The sequence below is a fragment of the Alligator sinensis genome, unplaced genomic scaffold, assembly GCF_000455745.1.
Source record: "Alligator sinensis unplaced genomic scaffold, ASM45574v1 scaffold969_1, whole genome shotgun sequence".
NCBI classification, from domain to species: Eukaryota; Metazoa; Chordata; order Crocodylia; family Alligatoridae; genus Alligator; species Alligator sinensis.
In genome coordinates this window covers 163,196-173,912 of record NW_005842739.1, presented here as the reverse complement: position 1 = coordinate 173,912, position 10,717 = coordinate 163,196, and the positions used below count along the sequence as shown (strand labels likewise).

The 10,717-nt window shown below is 40.3% G+C and overlaps 1 protein-coding gene across 2 annotated transcripts in view; it reads left to right on the top strand.

The window, feature by feature from the left end:
• DCDC2 (doublecortin domain containing 2) overlaps positions 1–10,717 on the top strand; it is a 102,414-nt gene that overhangs the window by 43,248 nt on the left and 48,449 nt on the right. For both annotated transcript variants that reach the window (XM_006034421.2, XM_025216426.1), the window contains one exon: positions 1,087–1,276. In XM_006034421.2, coding sequence (XP_006034483.2) covers positions 1,087–1,276 — 190 coding nt within the window. The remainder of the gene's footprint in view (positions 1–1,086; positions 1,277–10,717) is intronic.

Genomic DNA, 10,717 nt, shown 5'->3' with positions numbered 1-10,717 from the left:
CCTATTTTAGGCTGAGTAACTACTTCCCTGTCCTTGATCTTAATTGTGTTCCTCATTGGTTAGTTGCTTTTTATTTCAGCCAGTGCTGAGTAAGTGCAATATGGGTATAAAGTAGTACCAAATCACTATAGCAGTATTTTATTTGCTCTGCCCTGACTCTAGACGGGCATAAAGTTACAGAACAGTAATAATTAATCCCACAGTCTAAAAATACAAACCTAGTACTCTAATTTCCCCCATACCACTTCTGTCTGACAGCCAAAATATACTAGCTGCCTCCATTATTATTATTATTATTATTATTATTATTATTATTATTATTATCATCCTCATCATTGTCATTGTCAATGGCATCATCACCACTATGTATCACTACCTCATTCAGTTTAAACTCAGCGAAAGATGAAAAGATCAATATAAAATTAAATTTCCTTTTTTTTCATTCATATAAATTTCGAAAATTCTAGCATCTGTTTTTTGTAAGTCCTATTTAACTATCACAAGTCTGAAAAATAGAAGCAAGAAGATGACATCCAGTACTGGTATGTGCAAAAAAATGAATTAATCTCTTATGCTGTTTTATTTTATGGAAAGAATAATAAAAGCAAGTTTCAACCCCCCCCCCCCCCACTTAACTTTTCCCAGTGGGAATTTAAAATAATGTAAACAGATAGGAAGATAGGAATATAAACTTCTGAATTTATCATCTAGGGCAACATTTTCAGCTGGCATAGCTTAGTGAAGTTCCACTGGTTTCAGCCTGGAATCTATATTCTGTATTGCTATTGCTTGTTGGTTCAGGACTCTCTAATGTGAATTTGAGAAATTGTAGGCATTAAAACAAAAGGACTGATCTATGACTATACCCTCTGTCTTCATTAAACAAAAATAATATCTATTTTTGAGCCATTGATGACTAGATGGCAAGATTGCATTATTTAAGATGCCATCTAAAAATCCTGGTAGTAACTTAATATATCTGCTTCTGTGCTTTGCCTGTTAATACTGAAACTTAGGCAGTTTACTGTGAAACTTAAGAAAAATTGCCCTGTATTCACCTATGAAAACTATGAACCTTATTCTTAGGGGAATGATCGACAATCTAAATCTACTGTTGGATCCAGCGACACGGGAGAGATGGTATCATCGCCTCAACCTCCAAAAAGAAAAGAAAAGAAAACACAGAACCAAGAGGAGAGCCATTCTTCTAAGAAAAACTCAAAAGTGAAACAAAATGTAAAAGTAGCGACCTCAACTTATGCTGTCCAAGACAATGGTAAGTACTTGGGTGAAGTGTATCATACTGTAGCCACCTAAATGCAAAGGGCCAAACTGATCATGGATACACCAGTGAAAATTTAGAGTAGCACAATGGTGTGACATGTGGCTTTGTGCTGTCAAGTGAATTTGACTGCCACATTAATATACAAATCAAATGTTGAGGTACAATTGGCAGGTACATTCACAGCCTTAGCTCAATTTATAAAAGAAAGAGGAAGCTGGAATATGCTATACACTCTATAAGTTAAGTGACCTTTATCTTTTGTGCTTTTTGGTCCAAATGGAAAAAAAACCAACCCTGCCATAATCTATTTTCCCCATTCTGTATTTCAAGCAAAAAGGAATATCGCGTTCTCCCAGAGGATATGATAGTAGCCATGCAACACAATGACTAGATCCTCTAGGAGTAAAACAAATGCAAAACTCCAGTTAGTCAATAGTAGCAGAGACAAATCACTTTTGGACTTACTCAAGGTAACTTCTGATTTCCTTCCTTGCTACTCCTTGGCAGCAATTCAGGAATTGAATAATAAATGTTCTCTCTGAGAAATTTCTTTCTTTTATTATTCTGTGAGATGTTTCTATGCCTAGAAGAATGTCCTCTTTATAAAGGTATGTTGCTGAATTGTTAGGCTTGCTATTTTTTCTTATCAGTAATAGTTCCAAAATGCTTAACAGACCAAATAATATCTGTCAACAATGATAAATTACACTTTTCACAGCTTTTGACATTCCATACACTGTCTTTTAAATGTACCATAATACTCAGCATACTGGATTCAGTGGTGCTTTTTGTATATCTGCACTTGTATAGGATTATGTTTTATAAACTGTACTTTGTGATTGAAGAGTAGATTTGAACATTGGCATTTAGAGATCAATTAACCCCTTTACTGTGAATCACTTTGTAATCTAGCCAGTGTTCCCTCTAAGCTGAGTGCGTGCATGGCTGCGCACAATAAAAAATCATGCCACGCAATAACTTTTTAATGCTGCGCGCACAGTGGCATACTGACAGGGGGTGAGGGGTGGGGCAGTAGGGGGCCATGGCCCCCTGGGCACCAGCCTGGGGGGACACCCAGTGCTGTAGCAAGGGGGCACCAATGCTCCCCCCACTGCTGCCTTCATGTCTGGCCGCTTGTCACCCGCCCCAACCTGGCCACAGGCTGCTGCAAGAGGTGGGGAGGGGCAGGCACACTGAGATACCTGCGCACTCCCAACCAGGATTGCTTACGGATCACTAAACCTTAGAGGGAACATTGAATATAACCATGTTTTTCATAGTATAAGCCTGTAGAATTGTTGGTTTATTTTTGTTTTGAATCAGACGCCCTTGAATTATATTGCTGATATTAATATAGCTGGACATAATTATCTAACTGCTTATGGGTGGTGCTCAAACTATGGTTCCTTCTATCTTAACTAATTATCTTATTATAGTGTAAGTAAGTGACAGTTCTGTTCTTTTCCTTCCAGACCGTGACTGTCCATTTACATAGCTTCCCTTTAAAATGATCTCAGTAGATCCCCATCTTATGGGGGTTTCTCTGGCAAGTGTTTTTCTTTTTATCTTGTGTGGGCTTTGCTGTCCATGTTTAAAGCCTCAAGGCTTTCTATTTAAAAGCAAGATAGAGGGGGACTTCAAGTTCTTTATCTTAGAGTGGGCCTTGGAGTTAGTATCTCAGGATCCTTTAATTCAAAGTCACCAAATTAGTTACCAACAACCAAGAAAAAAAATCTGTCCATCACACAAGTTATGGAGGGGTGCTTTGAGTCCACTGATGGGTGCCTCACATCCAGAAAGGTTGACAAGTGCTGTTTTAGAAAACAGGAGATAAACAGAGAAATCATAGCTGGGTCATTGTCTTTCCATATTAGGTGCTGCTGTTTTTCTATGACTGCTGGGAGTCCCTTAAGTGCTCCAGCCAGCTGACTTCCAGCTGCTTCCACTTCGAATTCTCCTGTCTGCTGAATTTTGCACAAATCAAAGAACTCAAATGCCATCATACTGGTCCTAGCTAAAAGAGGCAAGGGATCTGCTCTGTGCTTCCCCCTCTGCTCTTCTTTCTTCAACCTCTCATATGGCAAGAAAGATCCAGGTGTGAAGACGGAAAAGGCTCTGGCTTTTTGGTGGCAGGATGGAGGTGTGCACTTTCCTGCAGCTGCTCAGGGAAACTGGGATCTACAAACTGAGCACAGGGAGCTGAGGAGCAGCAATCCAGGTTGTTAGCTCTGTGGTTGGCTGGTAGTGAAGGAAAATACACTGTCCCTATGATCAACCTATTGATCATGGTTCCCCTGCCAGACGACTTTCCGGGCTCTTTCCTGAATGGGCAGAGACTACAGGGCACTTTGCGATGGCATAGTGGGCTTCAGAATGGTTTGTGGTCACAAGCAACCTGTGGAGTGTACAATTCATGAGAAGCATTTATAGGTACAAGTGACTTGCCAGCACTTTTCCAAATACAACCTATTCTGATTTCTTTTTTTTTTCCATGTTGAAGCTAAAACTCAGATATTTTAATGAAGAAATAATGACTTAATACATATTTTGATGAGACTATATAACCCATTGGACCAAGGTGTCATTCAGAATTTAATTTGAAGTCTTTCTAGTAATTGCTGTTGCTGTGACTTGGCTCAATACCATGAGATATTCAACACTGAAAAAATAATAGAACAGTGTTAACAAAGCAAACAATGTATAGGGTCCCCATCCTGAAATCCCTGCACCCCAGTCAATTCCCACTGGCCCCCTTGGGTGGATCCTGGGACTGTCAAAACTATTCTTCTTGGTAGTGATCCAGGGAAATAGGATACCATCCTCTACTAAGTCTTTGGGTGAGGAGTATTCAGAAGTGGCTGCATGGACTTCCAGTTCGCTTCACTGAATGCTCTGACATTTCTTCAGCCAGATCATATGAAAACAGTTTGGGAAGCAGCTTCATGATAATTCTCCTCACAAGATTGTTGCATCTTGTATTTTAATGAAGGATGCATACTTATTCCATTTGATGGCCCATCATTCCCATTTTTCAATTAAGCATAATCATTCCCTTTCACTTTAGAAGACTCAAGCTAAATTTCATGTGCACCAGATTGTGATGTAGTCAAATCTTTCCCCCCCCATTGTTTTACTTGGTACTTTGCCCCATCCTTGAACTTTTCTGCTGTAAAGAGCAAAAAAGTAGAATGTTGTAATTTCTAGACGTTAAGAGCCATCACTGACAGTAGATATAGCTGCTAATTATGATCCCAGACATATCATTGTGTTTGAGTAGCTGGTGGCAGGTACTTTTCTGGTCAGAAGATTTGTACTGTTAACTTTTAGAAAGTAGTACTTTTGCAATGGCATTTTTCTAAATAAATGGTTTCCTTTCGCTATGTGATGTCATTTGGACATTATACAGGACATTGAAGGGATTTTCTTCCACTTGTACTTTATACTTCCTCTGACGACTATAGTAGACATGAAACTGCCTAAATGACAGCTTTGAACACTTACATTGTTCTATCTTGTCCACAGAAGAGATACTGCAGCCATTGCTGTAACACAAGTTTTATTCCCTCACCTTACCAATGTGCCTAAAATGTGTCTGGGTGGGCCTGTCTCTAAAAGACAGAGTAGTTCACACTGCACGCCTATGCATTTCTTAGATTCTCTGATGTGTAATATGCTGCCAATTCTTTGATGAACCCGACTTACTTAGCAAGAGCTGATCTTGTTGGGGAAACATTTGAGGATTCTGCTGGCTCTCTGAGGCAGGTGCCTCATCTCAGTTGTGGGCGAGATAGTTGCTCCTTCTGCAGCTGCTGCTAATTTTAAAACTGTTGCTAGGGAGAAAGCTAAAACCAGACTTTATGGTGAGTTTTTGATCCTCTGCTGTGTGTGTCTTGTTTCAAACAGGTTTGAAAAGGTATCTGGTCACATGCAGGTTTCAGAGGATGCTTCAGTGTCATCCAATAAAAAATAAAGAAAATAATATTTTCATCATAATGCATAGGATCACACTAGATGAGAATCTGTTAGCACCTAGAGATGATTAATTATACTACTACAACACAAATAAGCATTAGTGCATACGTTTAATTTAGTCTTGGTACTTCATTTTGCTTCAGGATGTCTGAATAAATCCTTCCAAGTGCTGCTTGCATGCACTGATGATACAAAGATGGAGCATTAAAATATATTTTTGATAAGTTAGAGTGATTGAATTAATCTGCCATGGTCATTTCAATCTGTGTTTTTTTTTTAAACAGATAATTTAAATGTATGTCTAGGATTGTAAGTAGCAGAAAGCAAATATTTACTTGTAGTCAGATTTAAAAAGGAATGTTTTGATATGTTCAACGTAAGTTTTCCTTGACCATAAGAGTAACTTCCATGGATACAGGAATTCCTTGGATTTACACATACATTTGTTTAGATTTGCCTTGTATTTGAACATCTTTATTTCTTACCAGAGGCGGGAAATCATCTTTAAAGAAAACCCATTTGTGTGATGTAAATAAGTCTAGGCTTTATTTATGTGTAGCTTACTGGTAGAAGGAGGCATACAAACACTAATTGTTCTGGTTTTATATACACATTTGTTTTATATATGCATATCGAGTGATAACACATTATTCTAGTCTAACACTGTATTCCATGTGATGTGCAAAGTCCCTTGCCATGTGATTGGTCTCTTTTCAAGGAAATGAATGACAAAACCCAAAAGCTTGCTAAAAAATTTTTTTCCAAATAATTTAAGTTGGTCTAATAAAAGATATGAGATTGACCCAAAGAACTTTTGTCTGCCTATGTCCTTAGATCAACACAGCTGCAACCTACACCCCTGTAACACTGTTCTTTAGAAATTCAGATGTGCTAAGAAATAAGTCTCTTCAAGTAAAGTATAATAGACTCTTAAACTGTTCTCTCTCACATTTTCCCTACTATTCATTTGCATATGTAATTCAGGCACATATTATGGCAATTACATGGAAACAAAGTATAGGATTAGATAGGTTTCATCATAGCAGAATTTCAGCAGTCGTCAACTAGGCTTGGTTGACTAATATATTCATTAATATATTGATAATATACAAGGAAGAAGTGATGTTATAGAATTTTTAGGTGCTAAAGTTATTTGTGTTAGTTAGTCTTCTCCAGACAAGTTGGTGAGGATCTTTAGAAGAATGGCCAACGTAAGTCAGCAGCACAGGAATGGGCACCACTGGACCAATGAGCAAGCTAGAAAATAGGAGTTTAAGTGGGACTCCTGCTTGGGAGAGCACAGGAAGCTGTGATTATCTAGGGAGAGGGTTTGTGAGTGCTGGTGAGTGGGAAAGCCTGGCTGGATTGGACATGGTGATATAGCTTCAGTTTGGGAGTCATTTTGCAAGGTTGTTTGGAAGAATGTACAGAGGAGAACTCTCAGCTGTTAAGCCCAGCCTCTGACTGAGCTGAGCACAGTATGAACAAGGAGGTCAGCCTTCCCTAAGTGGACAGGCTAGGCTTGCCAGAAGTCAAGGACACAGAACAAGTGAATAGGCCAGCAAATAGGGCAGTTTGAATGGGCATCACTCCTCTTCTGAACCTGTGGCTGTACAGCTGGAAAACAAGTATGAAGCCTTGGCATTGGATAAGAAGTAGCCCACTCCAGTGGCAAGAGAGGCCAAGCCATGCTCGCCTAGGGGTGACAAGGATCATAGTAAAGAAGGGGTCTTGTATCTAGAAGAGACCTTACAAGATCATCCCTAACTAGACCATCCCAGCCAAGTGCCTGTCCAATCTGTTCCTGAAAATTTCCACAACTTTTCTGGATACCGTGTTCCAATGCTTGACTACCCTCATAGTCAGAAAGTTCCTCATAATCTCCAGGCTAAATTTCCTCTGCTGTGACTTAAGGCTATTGCTCCTAGTTCAGGCCCCTGTGGCCACAGAGAAAAAGCCTGTCTCCATCTTCTCTGTAATCACCTTTCAGGTATTTGAAGACTGCTATCAAAACCTCTCTCAAGTCTTCTCTTCAGGCTAAATAATCCTTCCTCTTTCAACCTTTTCTCATAAAACTTGCTTCTCAGGCACCTAATAATTTCTGTAGTTCTGTGCTGGACTTTCTTCAATATGACCCTATCTCTTCCCAGCCATTGATCTGCTTGGAGTACCACATCAGGGTCAAAGAAGCCAAAGTCCTGCTGGCAACACCACCTGTGCAGCCACATGTTGATCTCTAGGATGCATCTTTTCCTAGATGGGCCTTTACCCTTGACTGAAAGGATCAATGAAAATACCATTTGGGTCCCCATTCCCTTTACCCTTGCGCCCAGAACCATGTAGTCACTTTTGATCTGCTCAAGGTCACCCTGGGCAGTATCATTAGTGTCCACATGGATGAGGAGCCAGATGAATCTTGGCATCCTTTCCATGACTTCTCAGATGCAGAATCCTGGTAGGCAGCAGGCCTCTCAAGCTAATATGTCAGGCTGGTCTCTGTGCCCCACAGGAGGAAATCTCCAGCCAGTATCACTCGTTGCTTCCTCTTGGCAGCAATGGTCTTAATCCTTTGTGTACAACTACAGACTGAGAAATGCCTTGCTAGGCCACAGTCCTGCAGAGAAGAACCTGGGGGTTATAGTAGACCATAAGTTGAATATGAGCCAACAGTGTGTTCTTGTTGCCAAAAAAGCCAACAGCATACTGAGTTGTATTTTAACAGGAAGGTCGCTTGTAAATCAAGGGAAGTGATTCTTCTGCTGTATTCAGCATTTCTCAAATGGAGTAATGGGTCTAGTTGTAGACTGTTTGGAAGGTTGTGGACAGTGCAACCCTTTTGAGCAAGGGACTGGATTGGAAAACCTCATGGGGTGCCTTCCAGCTCTACTTTCGTATGATCCTATGTTTAAGATGGAATTTAAATTTGATAAATGCAAAGTAATGCTGATTGGCAGGGAAAAAATGAATTACTCATACCGTTTACAAGGTTCTAAATTAGCTGTATCAGCTTAGGAAAGTTCCTTGGTGTCACTGTCACCAGTTTATTGGAAGCCTCCTCTCACTGTGTGACTGTGGTCAGATCAGTCAATATGATATTAGGGTGCATAAGGAGAAGTGTGGGGAACAATCTGAAAAAATATTGTATTATACAAATCAGTGGTATAACCTTATGTGGGATTCTGTGTGGGATATTGGCTATCCCAGATCAGAAAGAAGATTGCTGATGTAGAAATGTTCAAAGGAGGGGAAAAAATAGCAGGGGACTGGGGTAGGGAGAAAAAACATATATGAATGGAGTAAAACAACAGGATTGCCTAGAAAAGAGAAGACAAGAAAAAAACCCAAATGGTAGTGAGCAGATAGATCAGGCAATTCTGTTCTCCTTGTCTCATACCACAAGGAAAAGAGGATTGCCAATCAAATGAAGATAGGGAAAATTCAAATTTGATTTAAAAAAGAAATACTTTCTATGTCTGCACTGTATAACTAGATGGTAGAACACATTGCTACAGGATATCAACAAGATTCAAAGAAGTTATCTAGAATATCTAGTATTAGTGTTAACCTGTGTGGGAAGTGCTTTAGAACTCATGCTTTAAGGCAAAACCCAATTTCTAACTATTAAGGATTAGACTGAAATTCAGACAAGGTGCAGATTATCCCATGTCTTTCTCCTTTGAGGTTTTTAGCACTTTTTAGATACCCAATACTGACCACCATCAGACCTAGGACGTTGGTCAAGATGAGCCATGGGCTTGTTCCAGCCTCGCAATTCCTATAGTCCTGTTTACACATTGATGTCCTAAAAAAATATAGACTTCTATTTAAAAATAGATTTAATCGGAGATTTTAAACTGCAGGGAGTGACATACTCATTTCTTTGTCAGCAAAAATGTAACAGTTTTCAAATGGCTGGGACAAAAGTGAATTCAGTTCCTTTTTTCCTAAGATCTCTAAAATGAGGCTTTTACTGCCTGCAGAGTAATAGCTTTCTTTTTTGCTATGTGAATGGAGTATTGGTCTAGTGTGCCAGAGAGAGATTTTTTCCTAATGCCTTTTTGTGCTTTTCATGCTGTGAAGCAGCTGATAGGTGTTCTCATGAAAGGTAAATTGTAGGAAATTCATATTTATAGGGATTCTGGCAGTAATTTTGGACAATTTTACATTTAAGTGTAGCATGCATTTATTAGTGAAGAATACTGGTAAATCGATAGCGTCTTTGAGGTTGGAATTGGGTACTGAAATGAAAAATAGCCTTTCCCCCTCCTTTTAACTTGCCTCAAGTCAGTTATTTAACTTGTATTAGTCTCCAGAGATATTGCTACCAGAGTGGGAATTATAAATCGGTTTGAACATGTCATGAATCTCTAAATTTTATAAAGGCGTACTTAGTCTCTTGGAGACAAAATGGGAATATTTTCTATTCATAGATTGTTAGGGGCTGGAAGGGACCTCGCAGATCATCGGGTCCAGCCCCCTACTCTAGGCAGGAAGACAACTGGGGTCAAGTGACCCCAGTGAGGTGACTGTCCAGTCTGCTCTTAAAAACCTCCAGGGTAGGTGACTGCACCACCTCTGAAGGGTGCTTATTCCACAGTCTGGACACCCTGACTGTGAAGGAGTTTTTCCTGGTATTAAGCCTGAAGCGGCTTTCCAGGAGTTTGTATCCATTGGTCCTGGTCTTCCCAGGAGGTGCCCTAGTGAACAGTTGTTTACCAAGCTCCTGATGCACTCCTCTGATATAACAGTCAGCTACTAGCAAGTCCCCTCTCAACCTTCTCTTCTGTAGGCTAAAGAGTCCCAGGTCCCTCAGCCTTTCCTCATATGGCTTGGCTTGCAAGTCCCTGATCATATGGGTGGCTCTTTTCTGGACCCTATCAAGTTTTTCCACATCCTTATTGAAGTGCGGCACCCAGTACTGGACACAATACTCCAACTTTGGCCTCACCGGTGCTGAGTACAGCGGGAGTATCACTTCCTTAGTTTTTCACAAGATGCATTGGTTGATGCATGCCATCGTGTTATTTGCCCTGCGGGCCACTGCATCGCACTGATGGCTCCTATTCATGCAATGGTTGATCATTACCCATAAGTCCCTTCTGGCCATGGTGAAAATGAAGCTGTCGCCACCGAGTCTGGTGGTGATAGGATATAGGATTTTGTCCTGAGTTGAACTTCCAAATATACTAACTCAAAATCTCATTTATGTGCACTAGAAGAGTTGGATGACACAGTGGTGGAAGATAGATATAAATTTCCACAGAGCTCCCATTCTCCTAGGCTATCTGGCCTCTGTTTCAGGCTCATTCCTTCACTTTTCCAAGACTGACCAAAGTGACCTAAGAGGAGCGTTGGGGCATATGCTCAGTATCCATCTTGTCTTCCTAATTGCTGGGCTTGGCTTCATGTAGGATGGGAGTCAGTGGGTGAGGCTCATCTTTCCATGACAGTACTGGGCTC